The 27550-nt window shown below is 49.0% G+C and overlaps 2 protein-coding genes across 4 annotated transcripts in view; one reads left to right on the top strand and one right to left on the bottom strand.

The window, feature by feature from the left end:
* Positions 1 to 19317, bottom strand: part of PDE4B (phosphodiesterase 4B) — a 131354-nt gene extending 112037 nt beyond the window's left edge. For 2 of the 3 annotated variants that reach the window (XM_085512395.1, XM_015870790.3), the window contains exons 1-2: positions 19174 to 19317; positions 199 to 307 (exon numbers count right to left, since the gene is read on the bottom strand). Coding sequence is in view for 2 of the 3 variants with exons in the window: in XM_015870790.3 (XP_015726276.2) it covers positions 199 to 240 (42 nt within the window). In the remaining variant the exon portion in view is untranslated. Of the gene's footprint in view, positions 1 to 198; positions 308 to 18459; positions 18612 to 19173 lie in introns of all 3 variants that reach the window. The other variant, XM_085512393.1, reaches the window with a different exon arrangement.
* LOC107317680 (uncharacterized) lies at positions 18912 to 21695 on the top strand. Its single transcript, XM_085512402.1, has 2 exons — positions 18912 to 20095; positions 20197 to 21695. The coding sequence occupies exon 1, from the start codon at positions 19124 to 19126 to the stop codon at positions 20051 to 20053; it is 930 nt and encodes a 309-aa protein (XP_085368528.1). The 5' UTR covers positions 18912 to 19123; the 3' UTR covers positions 20054 to 20095; positions 20197 to 21695.
* The last annotated feature ends 5855 nt before the right edge of the window (positions 21696 to 27550 follow it).

Below are 27550 nucleotides of genomic sequence, written 5' to 3'. Positions count from 1 at the left end.
TCCCTCTCACCTGCCATTATTACACCAAGCAAAGAACAACTCTTCAGAATTAATAGCGCTTGTTTTATTTACTGCTTAATACACAAACTGCAAACAACTCTAAGAAAGTCAACCAGTCACTTGAAGCAAAACCAGCTGACACAAAGACAAGAGAGACTTCTGACCTTACATTCATAAAGCACACAACACAGCACATACCTCATCTGCAGTTACTGTCATGACGCTTCGGCTCTTCTTCATGGTCGAGATTAAAGTGCTCCCCAATGTAAGAACTTGCTGTTCAATCCAACTTCTTCAGATGAGCAGCCTGAAAGAAGAAACAGCTGCAGCTGTACTTCTGAATAACAACCCGTTTTGGGTAACAAAGCAGGTATCCAACTGCTGGTATCACCGCTGATTTGTAACTTGCTGATCACTTCCACATAACACCTGGCAACTGATGTTAGCAAGTGTAGCTCTCCATTAGGGAAAGGGCAATTTAACACCTAGTAAAAGCATGTGAAATGTGATTGGTGTTCACAAAGCTCTGCAATCCAACCAAGACTGAAACATGCACAAGAACATGGGATCAAAGCTAACAGGTTCCGCTTACAAGGGATTTCTCTTCAATTGAACCCTTTCCAGACATCTAGAAAAAGGCTTGAGCTGGCTCTGAGAGAAGCCAGCCCGAACAACTGTAATTCAGCAAAGGAACTGCATTTGTAAGCAGTTCTAAACTCGAATCACAGCTCACAGCCACTACTTATTGCACACAGGGCCACCTCCAACCTGTGCTCTGGCACAGAGAGAGGCCTTGAGGGGCAAAAGCTGGGGCAGGCCAAGGTGCCCAGGGCCGGCTGATGTTGTGCCACAAGGAGCGAGAAGTGGAGGCAGAGCAGCTTTCTGGCTGGTCAGGAGAAACTGCTCAGAAACATCCCTGTAAGGTTCACAGCCCATCAGTGGGCTGGTGGTCACACTGCATAGCAGAACAGAGCTGCAGAATAAATGGAACGATCTTAATCCATCTTCAACAATGGTGAGAAACTAAACAGCCGCGATATGGAAAGAATCCCAAAATGACAGTGGGCAGATAGCAAATGAGATGAGACACGGGTAAAGATGACAGCAACAGCGGCATGGATTCACAGACTGGGGAAATTAATGCTGGCGTGACTACTTGCTGCCAAAAATATGCACTCCTCCACAGCACGCAGACAAAATTCCTCAGAAAGAATAAAAGGAAGCAGCCTCCTAAGCAGCAGAACGAAGCAGGGTGCAGCTTGCTGGCAGAGCTGGATCCTACAGTGCTTCTTGGACGTGGTCTGCAGGCATAGTAAGGGTGGGCTGGGGTTGTGCATCCCAGAATGAATGATTCTATGATAAGCTCAAGCCTGAAGGTTCAAAGATACTTCCTGCCTACTGTGCAGGAAGAAGGATGCCAACAAAGCACTGGGCCTTTGGGTTGCCAAGCTAAAAGAAAGAACTGTTAACACTTGGTGGGTTATGCCACTGAGGAAGGCTAATGCAACTATGAATAGCTCATATACCAGTGATAAACCAGACAGCTCACAGCATTTATATACCAGTGATGAAGAATCCTGCGCATTCAGAAGGATGACACAGGAATCAGAGAGTCACTGAGGTGGGCTGTGGCTGGGTCCAATCCATCTGGCCAGCATCTACACTAGGCAGGGTATGAGATCTGTGCTCCAACGGGGCTGACCTAGTTCTTACACCTCAGCGGTGTTGTGCTGGCTGACCACGTAGTTTGAAAATGACAGCAAATGCTCCTGTGATTTCAGGGTGGTGAAGCCTTATACTGAGGGTGTGAATTAACAGCGGGGTTCAATGCTGGCGACTGACAGCGCTGAGGATAAAACCACAGGGCTGCATGGGATACAGTCGGCTTTTCCTACACACTCTTAAAAATAGCTATTCAACTCATCCAGCGCAAAAAACGCTATTTAAAGAGATTTCTAAAGTGCAGCTCAATGTGCAAACCGTTATGATTCGCAGCTCCAGAAACACATTTCGCCGTGCCACTGCTTTCCCCCATCCTGGCTCTGGTGGCAGGCAGACCAGCCTCTCCTCCTGGACATGCAGGAAGATCGCGTCTCTGCTGCTCACGCTGTGCTACTGCTTTGGATCAGAGAAAGGCTCTGGCAAGCAGGGCTGTTCATCCGGCTGCTTTCGTATTCTACATTCATTTCAATGATTGAGAGACCACAAACCAAACTCCAGGAGATGAGGGGCCCCTGTAGCCCAGGCTGTGTTGTGCCCCTTCCACCCAGCTCCAGCAGTGCTGCCAAGGGCACATGTATCACCAGCACTGCATCCATCCCAGCGGCTCAACACTGACCCTGAGAGGTCCTGCACAACCTGGAGATGGTCAGAGATAAAAACAGCAATTGGAATGCTGACTGAATAGAGGAGCCTTGCAAAGGAAGGGGCTGAATGAAGGAGATCTGATTATACAGATAACTGCATCGTTTGTGAGCTCAAATCACATTCAAATGACCCAGTTCTCTACAGAGATCATCCAGACTTCACAGGGCCACACAGACAGACGGGGTGACACAGACAGACAGGGCGACATGGGATAACAGGCACCAAAGAATGCAATAATCTCACATCTGTTTCTCCCAGACAAAGCACATGGGCTTGTACTGCAGATCTGGAAGCAGCACAGGGTTCCTTGGAGAAAAATAAACCTTATGTGGACCTAATGTTAGGTAAAAGCAAGTTGTGATATCACTAGCAATGACACCAGTGACAACCTTCAAGCAGCCCTGTGACGACCCAGGAGCCCGGCTGGCCCACAGCAAGGGAAGGCCACAGTAATTATCAATTGATAAGCACATTCAATTCTTTTACTATCAAAAGGAAACGCTGAACAGAGGATATCCCATGCAGATATTTGAGAAAGTTCTGTCAGAAGGAGGACGCTGCAAGTAAAGAACCTGCAATAACTTCCCTGCCTGTGTTACTGCTGGGGAAATGATCCTTATTAACAAGCACCTTAATGTTCATTAGGAGGTTGCTTGCTGCGATATTGCTGCACTTAAGAGGATTGCAAAGACTCATCTTTTCTCTGGCAACTCAACCACTGAAGCTGAGAATAACCACGTGGGTTCATCCCAGAAATCACAGCCCAAGCAGAGGAAAGAGCTACAAAGACAACCTCTTCTATTATATATATATATATATTTTAAACTACATTAATGACTTTAGGATTGTATTTCCCAAACCCTTCGTCTACTCTTGTGGTCAAAGCCAATTCATTTTGGAACAGTCTGGGCTGTGACAAAGGCTGCAGTTTGCTGGTGGTACCCGGAGCATCCAGGACTGCCAAGGTCGTGCTATTAAAAGACACACTGCGCACCTTCCTTGTTCCCGTGCCAATGACAAGCACAGCCTCCCACTCCTCGGGCTGCAGCTGAGCACTCGGAGAACACAGAATGATTATTAATTATGCTTTAAACAGAAAAAAAACACCACAAAATGATGGCAGAAAAAGGAGTGTTGTTCCCTTAGCCTTGTGGATAGCCAGCAGCAGGGGATATCCCAGCATCACCAGCACACAGCATCTGCCCCATGCCAACAGTGTTCTCCTTGCTCTCCTCAACTCACCCCATCATTGCTTTAGTGACAAGAGGAGAAGTTCTGCAGTCCTTGGGGGAGCTTCCCTCCCCCTGCAGCTTACAGAGAGCCCAGGTCAGGCAGCATGCAAGCAGGGCTGCCTTGCTGAGAGTGCTGGAGCCTGCAGAGAGCTGCATAACTGAGCCTAGAAACAAAGAGCACCTCGAGAAGGGCGCATCGCTGTTACTCTTGTAACAGAGGAGCATCCATAAGCCTGAATTTTTCCCTTCAAAGAAACTTCTAAATAGTGGGAAAAGATGATGTGCAACATCAGAACTGCAAGGTGTCCCTGGGAAACCAGCGCTGAATGAGACCTGCAAAGGAGAGGACTCACCAAGGAGAGCAGAAATGTCAACTGCATACGCAGTGCAGAGCAAGAGCTGAATGAGAATCACAGAATCATCAAGGTTGGAAAAGACCTCCTGAGATCATCAAGTCCAACCTTCAATTCACCAAGTCCAAAGCATCTTCAAGAACTGCCAGGAGCCCAGGGAGCTGCAGTCCCCCAGCTGGTGCATGGAGCAGGAGACAGGCCCACAGCCTGCTGCAACTGCTCACCTTCCTGTACAGATGAGCAGCTGGGACATGCAAAGGAAGACTACAGGTATGGGGAGATGGAGGAGATGCTGCAGCCAAAGTGGGTACCTGCTCCATGTGAAACAGCACCTCCCAGAGCAAGCTAATTGCCTGGTGCAAAACTGACTCTGTAGCAAATGACGGCAGCTGCTGCTGTGCTATTAACAGGGAGAAGAATAACAAGATTTTCTTATCAGAGACATTAAAAAAAAGCAAATCCAGTACCCAGATCCAGCTGCCACCATGTGCCCTCTGCTCTGTCTGCATCTCCCCTGCACCAGAAAGCATTTTGCAGCTGATAAATTGCATTTTCATAAGCTGTGTATTGTAGACTGCACATAAAGGCAATGCCATAAGGAGTTCAAGGAAGGAGAAGGAGTCCACGACCTCTCTGGGCTGTTAAATGAGTACAAAACAAGGCTACTCCTGGGATAACAGCATCTATTCAGACTTGATGTATTGTTTCTAGCAGCTCTGCCCGTCTGCAGCATCATCGCTGCTAGTGAAAAACAACGGATTTATTTTTTCAGATCACAGATTTTGTGCAGGAGTAGCTGCTATGACCCTGCTATTAAGTACAGGAAGAGCCACTCTCAGTTACCATGCGTTGCATATATAAACTTTGTAATACGAACCAGAATATACACATCATCCCCCACAGAAAAACAGCCACGCACCCACAGCAGAGCCAAGTTCTCAGCCACCTCCTCCCTGGGCTTAACACACACCAGCAGCACCACAGCCCCCAACCTACAGCCCCCCAGGGCCACAGAAGCATGGAGGGAAGGCCAGACACACAGTAGAACAGGCACAGAACAGACCCAGCCGTGCCAGCACTGCACCAGGGGCACACCAGCTGGTGTGCACAGACCAGGCAAGATAACCTACTTCTAACTCCCCTGTTTGTCCAGAACCAGCTCGATCCTGAGATTTCAGAAGCAGCACAGTTCCTCTAGAACTGCTGCTCCTCTAGAGCAAAAGAAGCAGTTTAAATGCAGCTTTGGGGCTTGCCAGGAGAACCAAACTCATTTCCAAAACTCACATCTACATGTGTCTGACACAGAGCTCTCGCTCCAGAGGACACGTGGCTCAGCAAATGGCTCCAGCTTTCACAAAGTCCCCTTTTCCATACAGATACAGAGAGCAACTAAAAATAAACTTGCAGTCTCACTGCAGAGGCAAAGCCTGGCACTTGGAGCACTAACATGGACGTTACTGCAATAGCATTGCACAGTCAATGAGAACCTGATGTATGCTAAGTTCTGATGCTTACCTGACCTATGTTAAGTTCCTTACTCTGGCTGGAACAGCTGCCCAGTGAGGCTGTGGATGCCCCATCCATCCTGGAGGTGTTTGAGGCCAGCTTGGATGGGGCCCTGGGCAGCCTGGGCTGCTATTACATGTGGAGGTTGGCACTGCTGCCTGCCGCAGGGTGGTTTGGAGATTCATGATCCTTGAGGTCCCTCCCAACCTGAGCCATTCCGTGATTCTGCCATATGCCACACTGCTGCTCCAGAAGGAAACCTCCTGCCTGTCCAGCCCATACAAACCTACTGACAGAACAAGCCCATGAGCAAATCAGGCTGCTGCTGAGTCCCCCTGGCTTGCTCAAGTGCCCACAGTAAGGGGTGATGAGGCTGCACAAGAAGAGGCCAAGGAAATACTGCAGTTAACAAGTAAAGCAACGGAACGGGGGCACTTTACTATTTCTCCTTGGGAAGCAGCCTCTCACAGCCTGCCTTGCCCAGGGTCTCAATTTGCAACCCAAAGAATTGCAATGAAATATTCTTGATGCAGCCCACGAGACAAAACGCTGCTTCTTTCCATTCTCATCACGAAGGGAAAGGAAGGGGTGAAACTATCAGCAAACCACCAGGAGTGACCTCACCACTAACAGCACCAGATCAGTGGCAGACTCATGATACAGCAACACCGAAATGAGAAGCAGCATGATGCCACACAAAGAGGGCTATGGATATCAGCAGAGCAGAGTGGAAAAACACCCCAGGCTCACACAGCATCTCCCTCACAGCGTTCCAGTCTAGCAGCTGCATCACAACCATCCTTCCACCGAATGGAAAGCCTCCAGATGTGTGCTCCCAGCCACTGCCTGCAGTGCTCCCACGCCGTCCCTTCACACCTTACACTCCAGGAGACATCTGTGACAACATTTCCATATTCCCAACAAATTCTTCATAGCAAGAGGTTTCGTAAAGCCTGATATAGAAGAACGCAGAGCTTTACCATTCCAGGACTGTACGTTCCTTTATCCCACAGCTATTTTGTTGCATTCCGTATCTGATATTTGGTTTGTTGGGAAAATATTTGTTTGTTTTCCCAGCTGAAGTTATTGGCTCAGAACTCTGCAGTTTTCTCAGAGTGAAGTGCTGGTATTGAGAGGGGAAAGTTTCCTTTCCTCCAAGTTCTTATTGTTTCTCCCCCTCCTTCCCCCCCTGTTATCTAAAACTCTCCAACCCCTTAATTAAGTGGTGTTGTTCTTCCAGCACTCAGTGTCTGCCTCGTGCCACGTACTTTAGAAAGTTCTGATGAAATCCAAGTGCTTCAAAGAGCTCAATTAACCAGCAGCGCTGCTTGGCGACCTCTCCTGCAGCACTCCCTGCTCCCGAGGTGGCACTCGACAGGGACAGGCTTTGTGCCACTCCTCCTTTGTGCAACCAGGAAAATTCAGGCTCTTCTGTCCAAATCGTTCAGCATTGATGCTGCAAAGAGACCCGCAAGGAGACATTCCCTCACTGCTAAGCAGCAGGCTGCAGTTAGTACTGCTCTCTCAGTAAGACTGGAAAATCCGGGGGGAAAAGGCAGTCGCTCACCTTTGCAGCAATGAAGTGCAATATTGCCCTTGAAATATATGGGTTCTCTTAAAACAAATATCACTACTGGCTGCAGACGATCAAACTTGAGCTCCTGCAACTGTGTTGTAGAAAGCAAATATCCATATTCTCAGCACAGCATCCTTAGCATCCTTCTGAACTAAGCTCACCCCGGAGCAGAGCTGGTGTTACTCATTCCCATGCAAAAAAGTCAAAGCAGCAGCGTGACGCAGACACCGAGTGACCTTTTCAGATCACAAGACAGCAGCATCCCAAATGCTGAAAGTCACGAGGATGGCCTAACATTTCTGAAAGGTTTCCTGGTTGATTTTCTTTGGACGATGTGCTTAACTCAGGCAAAAACAAACAAAAACAAAGCAAAATGTGTTCCTTTCTCTGGATGGCAAAGTAGACTGGCCGAACACCAGCCTTTGGCGCAAGCAAGCCCACACTACCCTCATCTGTATGAGCATCAGGGTGGGTTGGACCACACTGCAATGCAAGCAAGGACCCCCTGGGTGCTGCAAGAGGAGCCCATGGAGAGGGCTGGGGTGGTTCTGCATCTCCATATGGAACCAATACAGCCACACTTCAGCCACACAGAGGTAATTTCCATGGCAATGTACCTCTCTGTACATGCCCTCTAGACACCTCTCCAGCATAGAAAAGCCTTCATAGGCACCAAATGTTTATGGCCCTGGAAGGCAACCTGAGCCTTCCACCACTGCTCATGGAAACAGCGCTTTATGAGCCAGCAAAGAAACCTGCTGCCATTTTCATGCTCCCTTTCGTTTCTTTAAATGGCTGTAAGAAAAGAAGGGAAGGATTTCCTAAGATGAATAGCAGGCTAACAGGATCTGTGCCTTGTTAGGGCCCCACCAACTGTTCCATACCGCCCAGCTCGGTGAATGCCCGCTGCAGGAGTGGTGCCTGGTCCTCAGCATTACCCTCCTGAAAAGCCAAAGGGCGCCTGGCAGAACAGCAGCATTCAATTGCTCAATGGATTTTAAAGCAGGGATTTAAACCTCCCTGCAGAATGTACTGCAAAGATCAACAGCTCTCTTTACAATTTGGAAAAGGTTTTGCTGAAGAATAAAAAGAAAGGCATCAGCTTTCCGCCTTGTTCCTACTACCTCTGCACAGTGCCGATAAGAGACCCTCGTGTTGTACAAGTGGGGGCCAAAGCTCTGTCCTGGGGCTTCGGAAGCAACTGTGTACTCATCTTTGTACAGCCTAACACGTGCAGAACCTGCAACACAAGGCCAGGTGAGAAACCTGCACAGCTTGTCCATCACTGCCAGCTTCTGACCTGTGCCTGAGGGTTGGTTGTTTGTTAAATAAATCTGAGCTTCCCATAGAAGCAACAAGGCCTCCAAATCCTCGGTTTTAACTGAACAGATGCACTCGGTTGCTATACATTACCCAAATATTTTATGAAGACCACAAACCACTTCACTACCAAATTACTGCTAGCTGTAGAACTTCCATTATCTACTTAATTGTTCCACAGCAACTTCACTGTTTTAAATGCAGAAGTACACAGTCACGCAAATTACATCCTGCCATAGCGAGCTTTGGCTGTTCCAAAGCTTTATTAATTCCTTACACAGAACCAGAATCAGGCAGATCACAACAGCAACAGCCACCTTCACAGCAGGCTGCGAGCAGCATCCCAGGTGTATGCACTCTGCCCCCCAGCCATCAGCTGGCACTAACTATTGCACTTACACACTGACTGGTTCTGCCCTATGTGTCCAGAATACGCATGTAAGTAATTCAGTTCATAGATAAGGAAATACAACAGTCCTTCCTATGGACCAACTCAGGGTTTGCTGTGAACCTGAGCACAGCAGTGCCTGGGGCAGGACATGGAACAGCCCCCAGGCAGCATCCTGCCACCAGGGCTCTGCATCCCCTCTCCCTCCTCAGCTGAGTCACTTGGATCATACATCTCAAACCTGAGCTTCCCAGTTACTATAACAACTTAATGGATTTCTTCTTGATGCTATTAATTACATTCAGTTGAATCTGTTCGTACTGGCTTCTGGAGGAGGCACTGTATGATTGCTTCTCTTCTGCTTTCAGAAGGCTTTTTGCATTCCTAACTCCAACGCTCAGGTTCTCCCCCATGAATCTCCTTCCACTGAGATAAGGAAATGCCCATATTCCCTCTTCTGAGAACTCTGAATAGGAAGAAATACTGTGGGTTGTTTTTTTCCTGTAACCAAATAAGATGCCTGTAATAAATCTGAGGAAGCTGTACCTCAGCTGCATTTCTGCAGTAAATAAAAAGTTCTATGCACAGAACAGCCTGTAACCTGGCTGAATGCATTTATAATATATCCCCAAAGAAAAAAGCCGAGCACTTGGCAAGCCAGACTACAGAGAGCACAAGCAGAGCAGCAGTCGGAATCTCATTTATGAGGTCTACCTTCCACAGCCTCAGGGTATGAATGGGCCGATCTCTGCCGCTGCAAACAGCAGGAAACATCAGAACCACGAGGCAAACCCAAGCATGGGGAGTGCTGCCGTGGGCAGTCAGCCTCTTCCATTGCCACTCGTTCCAGCTTTGGGGTCAGCAGTCAGAGGTGCAAACCTCAACCCAGCTGCACAGCAATGGAGGAGGAAAGCAGCGACTGTGCCCTGTGCCCAGCGTGGGAAGGCTGCACAGGCCCAGGGAGGGATGCTGGCCAGGCAGCAGCAGAGGACATGGAGCGGTGGCAGGGGACAGATGGCCCTGCCCTGCTGCCACTGCCCATCCACACTGCACTGAGCTCATGCAGGCTCTGAGCAACAGAGACACACCACTTCCAAAGGACAGCAGGCCAGCAGCAGACTGCAAGGCAACCACCAGCCATTGGCAGGATGATAGGCTGCAAAAGAGTGAAAATCAAAGCCCAGATGTACAGAAGGGCACTTACAGCAGTCAGCGTTTGCTATGCATTGCTGTACATCCAACCCAGTGAGATGTCAGCTGCAGGGGGACAATGGAATCCTGCAGGCAGCCCGAACGCCTCAGGAACCAATTCATAATGCTCCTTTCTCCATTTCCATGCCTCCATTTTAGCTCTGGAGTGCAGAACTTCACTCATCTGCAGAGGCTCCGCCGCGCACCGCGCAGGATAATTTTAACCCCACAGACATATGGAGAACACTCCTTTCACCTCCTCTGCAGAGAAAGCAGAGCTGATCCCTCCGACTTCCCACGGGGGAAAAAACCTTCTCTAGATATTTTAAATCTTAAAAAACCAGTCATCATCGGAGCGATAATAAATAGCTGTTTATATTTAGTGTGGAAACATGATGTACTACATTTTAATCATCAAGTATGCAGCGATGATTACCAGAACACAAGGGAAGTAATTTTACATCTCTTGCAATTTATTGTTTTATTTCAAATTCCTCATCTCCGTGAATTTAATTGCCTTGTTTACAAGCTACACTTGTTAGATACCTCCAAGTATCCTTTTACCGTTAATTATTGCAACTATATTTTAAACTCACCAAAGTATATGCCCAAAGTACAAAAGCACTGTGAAGCTGTGCACACACATGCCTGCACTTTGCAGCATCAATTTACATGCATCTTGCTCCCAAAGACACAGTATCAGTAACAACAAACCAAATTGGCTCAGCTTCCTGAAAAGAAGAAGCTTTTATGAAAAAAAAAGCTGTTTTCTGGAACCACGGAGTAAGTGGTATAGAAGTAGATGCAGAATGAACGTGCTCTGCACCAACACTCCATGCATGTTTATCCTGGAGATGCAGGTCTCCAAGAAGAAGCAGGTAGAGCTCAAGATGCTTTTTCCCCAAATGCTCGGCTAATTTTCAGCCTGGAAAGATCTCCTGCAGTGCTCAGAGCACTGTGAGGTGCTGAACAACTTGTCCAGCAGTGCAAGAGCTAGCAGCAAAGTGCTGACTTCCAACTGGGAGATGCACAGACACCTCCGTGTATAAGAGCCCCCTGCGCTGCTGTACCAACCTGGTCTTTGTACCTGGCTGAGCTGAGCAATTCATTTCCCTTACAACCAGGTTACATGGCAGCAGCCAGCAGAGCAGTTCCAAACTGCTATACACAGACTGGTGACTTCTGTGCACTTTTACACTTAGAGCGGATGACTAAGGAACCAGCTGCCTGTTTCCCTGTGATCTGGTTTTTTTTTTCCCCCTTTTAATAAATGAATGTTATCCCATGAATTTGCCAACAGACTCCAGAAGCACATTAAGCAATAGGTAAACAAGCATTTATTTTTATAGCTCTCCTGCTTGATTTCATTTGAACGCTGCTTTCTTCCTGCCTTCCTGAGAAAAGGCATTTAAAGGCTTCAGTTTATAATGGAATTGATACACCAGTGACTGTGAGCTGCTTGAAAAGAGTCCTTTGGCTCCTTCAAAAAGTACAGAAATGAACAAAAATGAAGGAAAAATGTGAAAAAAGCGCAGAGCCCAATCACCTCCAGAGCTGAGGAGGCATCAGTCAGACAGCAAGCACAGCACTGAACCTCAAATGGGAGGGGAAGGGGTTTCAGGGAAGCAAATGCACTTCTGAAAGAGAAACATAAAGCTCAGGACTGGTTACACGTGCCCCAAACCCATCAGGAAAGTGCAATGGGGGAGATTTGGAAGGGAAAAGTTCTGAATTTGTTTCAGAAAGAAAAGAGAAAATTAAGGAAATGGAAACTCGTATTTCTTCCCAACCCTGCATAGCTGAGCAAAAAGTGTGGAAGGGCATCCTAAGAACTATGATGGCAGCATGTGAATTGTTAGCACAGAAGGGCATTTGTCCATATCTCCCCAATGATGTACAGCTTCTGTCTGCCTCTAGCAAGAATTCCTCATGAAAACCTTGGGGAAGGACTCCCTGCAGACACCCAACGAGCTGCAGGAGGTTGGGCTGAGATCCCCCAATCCCATAAGATGTACCCAAAATACCCTGAGAGCTTTCTCCAGTGATAAGAGCTTCTGGAAGAAGCTGAATCCGAGTTCACAAAGGAGCACTTAACAGCCTGGTTCAAAATGTTCTCTGCCTCCCATCCCAGAATAGCTGGTGTTACCATGAACTCAGAACATCAGTGGCCCTTTTCAAAGGAAAAAACCCAGAGTTATTTCAGTGACCATTCTCCAAACTGATGTCTCTAGTGACTGTAGATGTGATACACTCAGATGCCTTTTCCTCCAGGAGTACAACCAAAATAGGTAGCAGTGGGTTTAGATCCTGCTCCACACGCAGGCAGTGTGAGGTTTGTGATTAGCACTCCTGAGCACAGTGTGCATCGCAGGAACAGCATTTGCTTTGAACAGAATCCCATCAAGCAGCGCAGCTTCACCCTGAAGGTTTCCATATGTTTTATACTTATTTTCTTCTCGAGAGCTCTTGTGAGATTGGATCATTTTCTGTTTCTTATTTGGGCTCGTAGTTTCAGCAGTGATTACCAGCAAGGATTAATCATTTCAGGCTCCTCTCTTCCCGAAGTCCCTGTTTTCACACTATTTATAAGCACTCTTGAAAGCATCCCTGTTGCAAGGAGCTTCACTCCCAATTTATCTTTCCCATTTAACAAGTGCTCCAGCAACTTCAGAAGGTTCTCCTGGTGCTATGCATTCAAGCAGTGTGCAGCCTATTGCTTCCTCGAGCAATTAATGAACTACGAAAGCATGAATGAAATGAAAATCAGTGGCAAGAATGTGTTTTTCAGAGCGTAGTTCTGTTATACCATTACATCACCCAACGCTCTGAAATGGTTTTTCAGCAGGTGCAGGTAGAAGGCACCCGATCCACATCCATCAGCACGACTCAGATGTTCAAATCTGTCAAGCAACAAGAAGAATAACGCGGGCTTCCCAACCAAGAGGGAGTTCCTCCTTGTTTCTGTGCATTTCATAGTGTATGCCCCAAACCAGCCCTTTGTGTCAGAGAGGGAGCACTGCGGCTCCAGCAGCGCCCAGACCTGCAGGTGCAGCACAGCCTCATTATCTGGATTTGCTTCCAGCACAAACGCTGCTTCTGGGATCTGTCAGCAGCACCGAGTGCGCTCGGGACCTCGGGCACAAAGCAAAAATGGAAACAGCGCAGTTATTTATTCTAGCAAAGAAAAGGTTCTACTCGTTGTTTACATGTTTATAAACGCAGTTAGAAAAGAAAAACACTTAAAAGAATGCTGAGAAGGAAATCCTGGCACTGAGCTCTCACTCAATCTCTTGCAGCTTCTCTAAAGCTGAGAAGGATGCACCGCCAGGACAGGCTGCTCTGTGGCTTTAGAAGTGCTCAGCATCTCCTCACCTAAACATCACCTAACAGAGGCGGCTTACAGAGCAACCCTGCAGCCCCAGCAAGCAGCTGCTCCCTTCTGCCTGCCCGGCTCTTGGCTGCCTTCAAGGTTGCTTCAATGTGGCCCTGCAGGACATGGCTGATGAGCACGGTGGACATGGGTTAGCAGCTGAACTGGGTGATCTTAGAGGTCTTTCCCAACCTGCGATTCTATGATTGTTTCCTTAAATTGGTTTTAGATGACCTCTCTTCCTTCTCACTCTTCCTGCTTCTCTGTTTGCAGAACAGAGCCTCTGCTCACCATGTTGTTTTACAACACATGCTTTGAATGCCCTGTGATGTTTGTAATGAAGGAATGATTTTGCACACACCAACAATCCGTATCCTAGATTGTGCAGGTTGAAAAACATTTGTTAGAAAGGGTATTAGTACCTGCTGGTCACCCTTTCAGTCACTCCTTTATTACCTCTTATGCATTAACTGCAGTCATTTCCCTTCTCACTGAGGCTCCATACATATCTGGAAGGCATTTCTTTAGCCACAAACAGCCACCACTCCCTGAAACACCTGCTGCCTATAATCTGGCCAAAGTAAGGGTATTATCAGCTGTGCTGCACATAATTAGAGAGTACAGGAGTACATCAGCTGTTTAGCAGCTAAGTGGGGCTGGTTTCACGTTCTCAACAGCTATTTGCAAGTCAAGTGTACGTCAGCAAATGCCATTTCAAATACTTCTCAAAAGCATCGTCTCATAGCTTGCATCACTGTGCTCCACTGAAGTGCAGCCTAAACCTCCAGCACAACACCAGACAGTGAGGAGAGCTTCCATGTGCTCCCATGCACCACTCATGCCACCCCTAGAAACAAATACATTGGCTGCCTCAGTTTCTGCAGTGCATTGCAAAGGATCCTGGTGGGCTCCACCACTTGGATGCTTTCAGAAGCTCATTTAACATATGACAGACTGTCCTGCATGGAAATCCTGGTGTTCCATCCAATCATCCAGAGCTCAAGGGAACACAGAACTGCTTGGAGATGTCTCGGTCAGCCATCAGCACAACCACAAGCGCTTTCCACAGTCTGAGATGGAAAGGTCCTCTGAATTAACTTGTGTCTCAGTTATAAAAAGAAGCTTTAAAAGACTCAATCAATTTAGAGCTATCATTTTCAGTGAACCAAATGCAAAGAGAGGAAACTATTTCTGAAGAATTCTATCGAGGATTTAAATTCATCAGTGGTATAACAACGTACAAAGCTTGCTGCTCTTTAGGATCAAGCTCATCCTTTCTGCCATCCTTCCTTCCTCATCCTCCCTCATCCCTCCTCATCCTCCCAGTTCAGAGCTGGCCCCACTGCTTGAGTCTGAGGACCCTCATGGGGTCCCTGTGCTGTGTTTAATCCCCAATAGGGCATGCCCCTATAGGACTGCTACAGCTAAACACAATCAGTTCTCAGAAGGGAACATCTGTGTTTCTTCCCATGGCTGAAGCCAGCAAGGCAAGGAAGGGTGGGTTTGGCAGTGCCAAGGGTTGGATGTGAGCCTTTGGAAGGAGGCTCTGTAAAACTCAGAGTCCTCTTGCTGGGACTCAGCAGTCCCTGAATTGCTGCTGGCAATGGTGACTGTCCAATGGGAAACATCCAAGCACCTCAAACTGTATGGAAACCTGGAACTTAACTGCACCTCAGCAAGGCTCAGCCCACCAATAAGCCATTGTCCCACTTGGCTTCAGCTATCCCTGTTTAAGGACCGGAATTCTGCTCATTTATTTGTGCACTAACAATTCCAAATCCAGCCTCAGAAACGTTCAACCACCACCTCACCCAGCCTTCTCTTCCAAAGCATTCTTCCCTGTTGATGCCAGTCCTTACAGAAAGGAGTGGTCAACTTGCCAATCCCTGACCCCCATTTCAGTGATACAGCTTTTGTGCACAGAGAAAAAAGAAATGACAACTGGATTTGTGGCAAATCTCACCTGTTTTCCAGTGCCTATTTATGCTCTGCAGTATCAAACTCTCAGTACTTCTGCTCCACTGAAATCCACTGTAACCTCACAGAAATCCACAGGATCTCTGTATCATCCCTGTGCCATCCGGGCCACAAACAACACATCCAAACCATCCTGCTGGGCTCTCCCAGTGCCCATCACAAGCCACTTGCTTGTGGAAGCACCAGCTCTTACCCTGCTCTCAAGACTCCAATGATTCATCAGGAAATGTTTTATCAGTCTTTATAACTCCATCCCACTTAAAGTTCCTTTCCCAGCATCACACAGCTCACCCTATGCAGCACCAACCAAAGAGTGAACGGCACCGACCTGCACTCGGGCTTTGGATCATTGAGGGGGGAAACACAAACAACTCACCACATAGAAAGACAAGGGAGAAAAAGGGTCTTTTCCAGACCTTCTACCCCTGACTTAACACTAACATGAGCAAAGCATACTGTTATTGCTCTGTACACAAACAGGAAATGCCAAACTTGAAGCAGACATAGACTTATAAAACTACACTTTTTAAGCATCTGAATAGCCACAGATCTAATCCACCGTGATCCACTAATCTGTCTCCCATCACTGACAGTGATGCCAGATGCTTCAACAGAAGCGCAAGAAATTCTGCTGCTGGCAGACAGGATAAGCTGCTCCCATGGGAAGTTCCCTCTGAGCCTTACATCCCAGGGACCGGCTTAAGCTACGAAGGACAGACATTTACATCCTTTCGAAAGCCCCACTTTTGTGTCTTTAGTGTTTGCAAAGTTTCATACACTTCTGGATCCTCCTGCCATTGGCCTACCTTCTCTATAGCATCCATCCTGCCCTAAGGCACTGCCCCATGGAAGGGATCAGGGAGTCACAGAATGTACTGGGTTGCCAAGGCTCACAATGCTCACCCAGTTCCAACCCCCTGCTGTGTGCAGGGTCACCAACCAGCAGCCCAGGCTGCCCAGAGCCACATCCAGCCTGGCCTTGAATGCCTGCAGGGATGGGGCATCCACAGCCTCCTTGGGCAACCTGTTCCAGTGCATCACCACCCTCTGTGTGGGCATCATGACCAGCCTGACTGCGCTGCACAAAGGGCTGCAGAAGAGCAGAGCCAACAGGTCCTTAAAGCCACAGAACAGCTCTAAGAAGGAAAGAGAAACAGGCCTCGTGGGCATATTTTTAGCAAGAGAGATACGATCAATTTAATCTTTTTTTTTTAATGTTAAACAAGCTTTCAGAGTCGGAAAATGTTTTCATAATTAAGGAGCGCAGTTAGAATGTTTTACCTACAACAGCTAAATAACCATCCCTCCACATTGCCTGAAACCAAAACATTACAGCAGCGAGAACCTGAAAGTGAAGCTGACAAATTATTTCAACTCTTTAAAGCAAGAGAGATACAGAAGAAATAATAATACAAAGCCCATCACAACACAGAGCGTGAGTAATACCATCAGATTAATATCCCTTCGCTCCAGGAGCAATATTTAATGTATGCAGACACATTTGTTTGCAACAGCCTTCAAGTTTAGGGGAGTTCTTTCCCATCATTCGTTCTATGCCTTTCTAATAGTTTTCCCATCTGCTGGGGCTATATTTATCTCACTGTCACAATTATTCAGTTTCATTTACTGATGGAGCTGGTGCAAAGACACACGTTTTATTTTCTGCACAGTGGACATTAAATTTAAACAAACAGAGGTGTCTGCACGCTCCATTTTGTCAGTATTTTTTCCTCCATGCATGGAAACCACCACTTCCACGCCATGTATTTATCCAGCACCTGAAATCATGAGCACGTCACACACAGAACAACAAGTTGACAAACACTGCTCGTGCTGCAGAAGCACGGGAAGCTGCACGTCACAAAACAGAAGTCAAACTAAGGAACGAAGTTAATTGCTCCCTTCTGGGCACTGATCGCCCACTGCCTGTTCCACACATGAGCACAGTGTTAGGGAAGTGGCACGACAGCGAGTTCTATCTCTGCCTCTGGGTGCTTCCCAACACAGCTCAGCTGCTCAGCACACTTCCTACATAACAAACCAGATGCACTCCAGTGCAGGCCAGCAAGACTCAAGTCCTTGGAGGTACTAAATACACACTTATAATAAATACACACTGGGCTTCTACAGAGAAACCAGAGGAGCTACAGCCATAGCTTTTCCTGCATCGCTAACTCCAGGTCTGTTTGGGTAAAGCAAGTCGTCCCAACCAGGTGGGCTATCAGCACTACAATCTGCCACATAAAGATGGACTTTACAATGCAGAGTTCCCACATTAAATACGGAAGACAGTTGATTGCAATGACTTTAAAGTAAGACTACAGCTCACGGAGATGATTAGACCTGTTATAAACTTCTTGAGAGATAAGCCAGACTCCTGAGTAAGGATCTGAGTATCAGATAAGGAAGGGCCCACACTGCAGCTCAGCGATGGGAAGCACAGAGCTGAGGGGCAGGGAGGTGGAGTGGGCACAGAAAGAAAGCAGGATGCACCTGCAGCACCATGGTTGCTACCAGAGTGAGGAAAGGGTCCTACCTGCAAATACAGATACAGCATGGAACCAGGATTTGCTGACCTACCGCATCCCCAACACAGCAATACGAGTTTGAGGTTTTGTACCTGGCTGCAAATTCAACCTCAGAACAGTCCTGGAAGCAGCAGCCAAGTGGGGCCAAACCTCACACCACGCTCAGCCTCACCTTTAGATATTACATCACAATGGTTTACTGGGATCTCAGACATCCAAGGGCAGGAGCAGAACAAGACAGAGGTGTGACGGGGAGTACCTGAGCAGGCACATGGTAACACACCAGTAAATCACGACTATAAATCAGACACATGAAACAGACAGATAACTACAGCAAATAACCTGCTGTACGCAGCCAGTGGGCGAGGAAAGCGCTCCCTGCACTAAAGAGCTTAGGTTTCAGCTGAGCCATTAACCAGAGATTTGTCCACAATCCGGCCACCAGCTCCGCACCAGGGTGGCTCTCAGAGCATCACAACAGCCCTGTATCCAGCTGGATCTAAACCCGCACACACCGTTTCCCAGCTCGTTCAGTGCTGCTTCCCCCGGAGCATTTCAGAGGGAACCAGCACGGCTCCCATAGGGCAGCACACGGATCTACCAGCAACTCTCCCTGCAGTGCTGGAGCTCTGGGGATGCTCTGTTTCTCACCTCCGTGGTGATGCTCCTCCTGAGGCCTCTGCTGAAGGCCGGGTGCTACCGGGGCTGCGTTCCCTCCTCACTCCCCGACACGGGGCTGGAGGCGGCTCCCCCCGCTCCCTGCTATGGGGGAACACCGAACTTCCCCATCCATCCTCACTGCGCTGCGAAAGGGAAACCGGAACAACGAAGTGACTCAAACCACATGTGAGCGAACGTGATGCACGGCAGCAGAACCCACAGGGGAGAAGCCACGCGCAGGGGGCTGACCTGGGAAGGGGCCACATGGAACCACCGGTTGCTTTGGACCCGGCCCGGCTGCGTCCCACGTCCGTGTGTCCGTCCGTCCCTGTGCCCCTCCGCCCCGTGTCCCCGTGTTCCCCCCGCCCCACGGACGCGGCCGCAGACGCCGATTAAAGCAGAGCGCTGTGACGGGACAGCTGCCATTCCCCCTCCAAAATGAAACGACAGACCCCGACACAAGCAGACAGAACAGCAACGTACGTTTACATTCCCCTCTTCGGAAAACCATTTTTTCCTTCTCTTTTTCCCGAGCTCAGCCCATCCGCTCCCATCACGGTGCGACTCCAACCGCACAACTTACCATCCGCCGGAGGACCCGCAGGCACCGCATGTACCCACCTGCCCCCGGCGGAGCTCCGCCCGCAGCCCCGCGATGCGGCACAGAACGGGAAGCCGCCGTGTAGCCGCCGTTACCCCGCTCACCTCCGTCGTCTCCGCCGCGGGGCTCAGCGCTGCTCGGCCGCCTGTCCGCAAACGGCAGCGAGCGGGGCCGACACCTGCCAGGGCTGCACCGGCGGCTCAGCTCAGCTCAGCTCAGCTCGGCTCGGCTCCGTTCGGCTCCGCTCCGCTCGGTTCCGCTCCCCCCCCAGCCGGCCGCGGGCTGCCGGGAGGGAGCGGCGCCGTCCCCCGCGGGCGCGGGGCGGGCTCACCTCGGCGGGCGCTCCGCAACGGGAGGGATGGAGGGATGGAGGGAGGAGCGAGCGCCGCCCGGCACGAGAGCAGAGCGGAGCAAAGCGGCCGTGATAGCAGAGCACAGCAGAGCAAAGCGGCCGTGATAGCAGAGCGGAGCAAAGCGGCGGTGCTGGCGGAGCTGGCGCTGTGCATCAGCCCATCAGTGCCGTCCGAGGCCGCGGCTCCCCGCTGTCGGAAGCACAACGAGGCCCTGCAGCCCGGATTGGGGCGGCGCTGTGAGGTGCAAGATTTGCACGTGGGGAGAGGCTGCCCCCATTACCAGCACAGACCGGGGCGCGGAGGGATGGAGAGCAGCTCTGGGGGTGGGAAGCTGGATGTGAGCCCACAGTGTGAGCCCGCAGCTCACACAGATCGCCGGACCTGGGCTGCGTCAAAACTGGACTTGATCGTCTTGAGGGTCTTTTCCAACCCGAGCAGTTCTGTGACTCTCAAAGCAGCACAGCCGGCAGGGCAGGGAGGTGATGCTGCACCTCTGCTGTGCTGTGAGGCCTCACCTGGAGCACTGCGCTCACGTGTGGAGTCAGCACTGCAAGGAGCTGTTGGAGCACAGCCAGAGCAGGGCTGCAGAATGAGCCCAGGGATGGAACAGCTCTGCTACAGGACAGGCTGAGGGAGCTCAGCATCTGCAGCCTGGAGAAAAGGAGGCTGAGAGGTGACCTGGTGGCACTGAGGGATGAGGGCAGTGTGTGGAGGGATGGGGGGCGGGAGGGACCTTTGAAGGCTTTTCCAACCTGAGTGATTCTATGGTTCTAGGACACACAGCCCTTAGAACCGCAGCACTTGGCCCTCTTGGAGAAGACGTGGTGACGTGGCAGCGTGGCAGTGGCATCACAGTGACATGGCAGCAGCCCCCTTGGAGGTACACACAGCTCACCACCACCTCGGGGCTGCAACAGCAAACAGCAGCCTGCCCTGAGGGTGCAGCCATGCACCAGAGCTGCTCACAGCACCTCAAACGTCTGTGATGTGGAGGCTGGGAAGGAGTCATTTCATGTGGGCTGGCTACAGCAGGAATGTCTGTTTGATCCTAGCAGTGCTGCTGGGTCTCTGGATGTTTGAGGTCTTCATCAAAGGCCTGACTTCCAAAGTAGTCTCATGTCACTTCATTTGCATTTTGAAAAGAGTAATTTTCTTGCCTTCATAAGTTGAGGAGCAATATTGAACAGTTTTAAAGGAGCAGCTCCAACTCCCCAAAACATCCAGAAAACAAAAATGAAATGCGTTGATTGTAAAAGCTTTTGAATTACGAGTTAAAGTCACTGTTTGTAGAGGACACAGACCCTTAATTTCAGGGAGTAATGACTGCAGTCTCTGAAATCAGAACAGAAAGCTGCTGTTTAATTCGTGCTCGAGGACTATCTCATCACCCAGTGTACCACAGATTCAGGGCAGACTGCAGCAGATCTTGATAAACCAGCCTTTATGCAGTGCAAGAGAACAATATTGAATGGAAGTCTTGTACCACGAGCATAAGGGGAAGTCATGGGGGGGAGGAGGGGAAGAGATTGAATGAAGAGCTATTCATTGCCTTGTGGTGAGATGAAGGGTTAATAAGCACTTGTTAGATCTCCATAAAATACACTTAGCTTTTAGCACACACAAGGTAAGTTATGAATGAGTGAAAAAAATTTCAATTTTTCACTCTTTTTCCTTTTTGAAATCAATTTCTGTTCATCTAATACATATATATATGTATGTATATAAAGGTGTAAGACTGCTGGTAGTTGTAATTCAAACAACAATCCAGGTATGTGCTGTGTTTCTTTCATTCCTTCACATCACAGAGACAGGCAGCCATGATGCTGGGATGGCAGGATCTTTAAAGCATCTCTCTGCAATCATTTCACACCTTTACAACTTATCATCTCATCCTTTCCTTTGCCAATAAAACAGTGTTCTCAACATTTCCCAGCCTGTCAGGGCTGCAGTCTCAGGAAAGACAGACTGGCACCGCTTTATCTTGGACGGCTCTTCCTGATGTGCCCAGTGTGTCCCCCTCAGTCACCTGGCCTGGCTCAGCAGGTTGGACATCAGTCATCACCACTCAATAGGCCGTTCCACTGGTTGCTCATTGACAGCCACAAAACTCACACTTAACGCAATGATTCGAACTTCTCTGACCAGCCTTCAAGCAGTGCTTCTTATTTTGCCCTTCCCTGCTGAACCAACCACTCCTTTACAGTATTCAACATGCTAATCAAGCCATGGCTTAATCCTCTTTCTGATCAAATAAACAGATCAAGCACTTCAAATCCGTTATACATGGTGTTTTTCCACTCTTCAAATATGTCTTTTTGTGCAATTCTTTCCAGGCCCCTCAAAACACGTAAATACCTTTTACAGAACATGGGCTACAAAACTATTTGTAATATTCTGATAACAGCCTTATCAGTTCCATAAGCCACATTCCCACTCTCACTCCCAGGGCCCAATTTGCACACAGAAGGATCATGTCAGCCCTCTTTTTTGCCATTGCAAATTGCAATCCTTGGCTGCACACGGGAGCAGAGCAAGGTGTTATTTCCCTCTGGATGCTGCCTTGGTCAGAGAGTCACATAGAAATTCTCATCAAAATTCTGGTGTGCCAAGGTTCACATTTAGGGTCAGCAGCCCCACCGTACACTCTGCATTTAATCTCTGTGGTTTGGGATCAGGTGGTTCCCGTATTTCCTTGTGAAATATATCCCAACCTCGAGAGTTCCCTGTAGTTTGCACTTGGAGCAAAATGGTGCTTTTTGAAATGAGCACAGTGTTGGGTAATGAATTCATTGCCCGTCGCTTATGGCAAGGAGTGAGATCTGTGATTGTTGGTTATATGGTGTTTAGGAAAGTCATCTCTAAGTTCTGCTTAACTAGGAAACCATAGGCAGGTTAGGAAAGGACAAGTAAAATAGCTCGTATGGCTAGAAGAAAGCCTTGTCTGCTAGACTACAAGCCAAGAAAACAGGAATGTTGCTCTCAGGCCCCCACAGCCTTCAGACAGTGCGTGGTGTCTGCTAATTCCCTGGCAACGAGGCACATCAGTAATCCTGATTCAGCGAGTGATCTGCAAACACTGACAGAGCCCCAGCGCCTTAGAGCACGTGGCAGCGTGTCACTGGGCAGAAGGAGCTGGTCATCCTCCTGTCTTCATAGATCTGTGGCTTTCTGGCACCCCATTGGAAGCTCAAATGCTGATAGCAAAGACTGTCATGGGGAGGACAAAATTGAGTGATTTCTTAGAGCTCACACTGTGATCATATCATAGGCTGTGTTATTCTTATCTTCCTCTCCAGAACCTGCCAAGTCTACTTGGAGAACACATCCATGGCATTAAGATATTCCCAGGGTCTCTCTGAAACTGATCCTCACTGATTTAGGCCAAGGCATGGAGATGAGACAGCCGAGGGGCGGCCATGAGGTGATCTCCTCCTTAGTAGGTAGGAGGGAGGCATCTGTTCTCATTCTCCTGTGTCGCTTCGTGTTTGAGCTGTTGACCCTGAGATCCCACCGCCTTCCACACAGAACTGCCAGGATAATTACTCAGAGGCTTCAGATGCTGTCTGACAGGGGACATCCACTCACTGTAATAGGACTTAGCTCCTCCACAGCTGGACCCCTCACTAACAGGGTGCCCTGCTAATGAGCAGACTGAAATCCAATGATGCACTCGAGTGCCAGTGATGTGGAGATGATGCACAAGCGGTCAGTTGGGGCAGCAATCTGAGAGCGATTCTGACTGTGGTGTTGGCACTGAGCTCTCACTTCCCAGGGTCTGAGTAATGCTCTCCGTCATCTGCAGGTGATGAGTTACCATCGCTGTCCTTTTCTGGAGTGTGATGACTTTACTGCAGCTATTCATGCTTTCATCACCTCTCATCACCTCTCAGGCGCGGTGCAGCCATATGATGCACTTCACAAACTCCACTGAGCCTACAGGGCATTGCAGAACAGCTCAGCTGCACCAGGAACCACCCGAGGCTTGGCTCTAATTCCTCTTAAAACAGAAAATCAAGTGCAGCGTTCTCACCTGCTGCTTCATGGGTGGAGGCCATCACTGACACCTCCACCACTGCCAGTCTATGGAGACACCCTCTGGTTTTGTGGTCAGCAGAACTGCCACAGGATCAGTCTGAGGGCAGGGAATGAACCAAGGGGTGAACGCCATTAAATACCACCACTTCCTGCTCCCTGAGAAGCGTATGCTTCCCAAGCTTTGCTTTCTTTACAATAAAACACCAGGGCAATGTGTATGTTAAAGAGGTTGGGAAACAACCCCATGTACCAAACCAGGATGCTATTACATCCCTTCTCTTTTTCTTTTTAATCTGAGACAATGAGCAAAAAACAAGCTGGCAGATGTTAGTCATTCTGCGTAATGCACTCAGATACCTTGTGATAAATGTGGTGGGAGAGCTCATGTAGAATAGAACTGTCTTCAGCGAGGGGCTGTCAAAATAGTAAAAAGAAGATGTGTTTCCTATTAAAATAGAAAGGGAGTAAAAGCAAATGCGCTTTTGAAGGAGGATGGTTGGTATTAGCAATGCTAAAAATAAGGGGAACACAGCCCTCATTTCACTGCCAGAAGAAAAGGGGAGATTTTTCTGTCTCGGAGATGAAATCATTTCCCTTCCCCATCCTTCCAGCTGCGTAGCTGGGCTGTGCCGTCAGGGCAGCGCTGGCAGAATGGTTTCTGAGCTGCAGTTCTGATGCCCTGCACTGCTCCCAGCAGGCAGCACAGCCCCAGAGCAGCTGCTGTGGGCACAAACCTTTGTGCCATCCCCAGAATCCCTCCAGAATTCCTATTCTCAGCAAAGGGATGGTCAGGAGATTCCTCACTCCTGCCAGCACCAAGAGAAGGGAAGGGAGCCGTTGCCTCCCCCTACAGTGTCTTCTCTGTGCCTCCAGTTCGTGCACCAAAACAGCCTGGTTATCTCTGCAACTCTTCATGAAGGCCTTGGTGCCAGCCAGGGGGGCTGAGGGGAAAGACGGGAGGAGAATCACAGGGCAGTGTGGCAATGGGAAGGAATATGCTGAGTACTGTAAGAGACCAGTGGATTAATTCATTGGGCATAATTAATGAATGTCTGCGCTCCCATCTCTGCTATTCCACTGCAGCTGAAATAGCCGAAGGAGCTCTTCTAAGTATCAGATACAGGGGAATCACATGGGGTGCAGCTGAGGCTGTGTTCCTGTGATCAGACACTGAAATTTACCTTCCACGTTTCATAACAGAAGAGTTGTTGCAGAAATCATTGGGAGGTGGATTATATTACACCCTGCTCTGGAAAGGCTGAGTGTTCCCATCCCTTCCCTTCCAGACTCAGCAGCTGCTACTACGGTGGCAGCACCGAGTGCTGTGCCCAGGGGGCTGGTTGGTGAGGGTTAGGGGGCAGCCCGTAGCACAGAGGGCAGGACAAGGCCGTTTCTTTCAGGCAGAGCATTCAGAAGGGAATAAGCTGACACCATTCAGTGTTAGGCTGCAGCTACTCCATGTTTGGCTGCTTACAGCCATCAGTACGGGCACTGCACTCCTCTTCCTCCCATCGGTTACAGCACTGTCAGATACGGAGCTGAATCAGCCCCCCCAGCCCTACGTGAGCATCCAAATCCCTGAGAGGGTCCAAGTGGAAAATGGAGAAGCCAGGGCTGGGGTCACGGCTGGCATCGCAGGGAAACCTGCAGCAGAAGAGCTAATCCTCTTGGTGAGGGCTCACTGGCTGCCAGCCTAAACCCCCGGCACTGATGCATCCAGCCCAGCTTATGGAGCTGTGGGAGGGAGGGCTGCTCTGTTGGCTACATGGTGATGAATTCTGTGAAAAAATAGCCACAGACAGCTTGCATAAGAGACAAGGCTGGAAGGGCCTGGTATTTCACAACGGAACCAGCCAAAGATCCATCCAGCAGACCGGTCCAATCAAAGCAATACACGTAACACAAATAATAACGCCCTGACACGAAAGCTGGCATTCTTCCTCCACTGGGAAATGGCTGCTTTTACAGAGTGCCAGTATTCAGCCCCTTCGTGTAATTAAACACTAATGTTTTGCATGGAATAGGGAAAGAAGTTTACTTTGGAACAAATCTTGTGGGTCAACACTACTATAAAACACGGGATCGAGGTATTTATCCATAACGGATACCTTTTTCAACCACGAATTTCAGTGAAATCGCATCCCATCCTCTCAGTGGGACATTCTGTTCCCACATCAATCGTGGAAATCCCCAGTGATGATGCTTATACAAGCTATTCTCCATGGAAAGGAATGTCTGTGTGAATTATACCTCCATGTGGTCCAGCTCTCTGAACCCAGCGGGCACGCTGCTCCAGCTGCTGCCTGGAGCCATCCCCGGGGCCCTTCCCACCTCAGCTATTCACAATTCTGCTCACAGAGTGTTTTTTCTGGCAGGGTCTTGGCAAAGCACCAACCCAAACTGGATATTTAGCCGTCCAAACCGTCTGTTCTGCATACCATTTCCTTACGGCTGCCAGGAGAAACCATTGAAAGTCATAAAAAAAACCCAACACCACAACCACCAACCGAAAATCCAACAAACTGGCTATTGCATTTCATGAGCTTTGTGTCTGCTCTGTCCTGACGGGGTCCTCATTCCTCTTGCCTTTCCCCAGCTTGTTCTACACGAGGTCTTCCTGCCGCTGCCTGCACACGGAGCCATGAATCTGAGTGCAGCTCATCTCATGCACAGAGCCTGGAGCCCTCAGTGCTGCTGGCAGCAGTGCAGTGTGGACACGCCGAGTTTGCACAGTGGTGTTGGCAGCTGCAGCACATCCAGCTTCACATTGGCACTGTGACACGGTGAGCAAACACGAGCACACACACAGGACAGCCACACGAGCTGCAGGTTCAGTCTGATAGAGGCACGTGGAGGTGATTTTCCTACACTTACAAACGTAAGGTCTTATCTTCTTTTGTTTGCATCTAGATTTTTCACTGGTAAGACTTAGGAAATCACTTCCAAAATACATGCCTAAGATACCACGCACTGCATTTTACCTACAAAATCCAGATCCAACTGAAAGGAAATAAAACCTTCTGTGTTTTAGCCTGGCAGTAGCTGATACAACAAAAACAAGGTAGACGGAAACATGATTAAACAAACAGCAGCTGCTTAGAGCAGTGAATGCAGACTGTGCCACGCTGACAGCAGGCAGGACAAGAGGGAGGCTGTGAGCCGGGTGCTGCATTTAAACCCAGTTCTGATGGCTTGTTCAACATCACTTTTCATATCTAACTCATCAGAGAAGGAGCAGAAGGGACCCGTGTTTATAAGACAAAAGGCAAATGAAACGTGGCATTTTTCCTCAAAATCCTGTGGGTTGAACACGAACCCAGCGGGCATCCCTCAGGTAGGAAATAAGCTCTGCAGCCATAAAGCTCTGCATGGGGTGCTTTGCTTCAGAAGGGAGTTGTCATTTCCTGAGTTGTGCTGGTGTTGTCCCCGCTCAGCTCTGTATTAGTGGTGTTTCTCAGCCGCTGTTTTCATGGCCACACGGCTGGAAGCAGAGCAATGGTAAGCAATGGCAAGCTGTTCTACCAAAACAGCATCAGCACTCTGCAGCTCGCTCCTCACATTAGGCAGCCAGAAGACTAAATAATTATTTCACTGCCAGCTTCTTCTAGCCCAGATTTTTAATCACCATTTAAAGCTTGAAGGATTCTCTGAGTGCTTCTTTCCAGCAGCAGCTCCAGCCTGTGCTGTGTCTCCTGCCCACCTATGGGTTCGTCTCCCAGCTCTGATTTGGGAGGAACAAGCCTGTTCCTTGGCTTCCCCATCCCATTCCTCCTCCTCCACAAAGTGACACAGCTGACAGCCACTCCTTTCAATGCTGAAGTGAGTTTCTCTGCTGAGAAGCAGCTTTGTAAAAGTAACACCAGGAAGTTTTTGTGCTTGTTGGCTGGTATAAAGTCATAGAATCAGAACCACTCAGGTTAGAGAAGCCCAAAAGTCCCCTCCAACCCAAAGCATTCTGTGGTTCTAGGGGAGCAGGGATGCAAAGTCAGGCACAGGGAACCAGGGCTCTGCCGCTACACAGCAGAGAGATCCCTGCACATCGGGCCCTATGATTGCACTGCAGATGGACAAAATTAACTCCTGTTGCCGGGAG

This window comes from Coturnix japonica, chromosome 11 (assembly GCF_054131305.1).
Source record: "Coturnix japonica strain WE chromosome 11, WE-NBRP24, whole genome shotgun sequence".
NCBI classification, from domain to species: Eukaryota; Metazoa; Chordata; class Aves; order Galliformes; family Phasianidae; genus Coturnix; species Coturnix japonica.
This window is presented reverse-complemented; position numbering and strand designations above follow the sequence as displayed.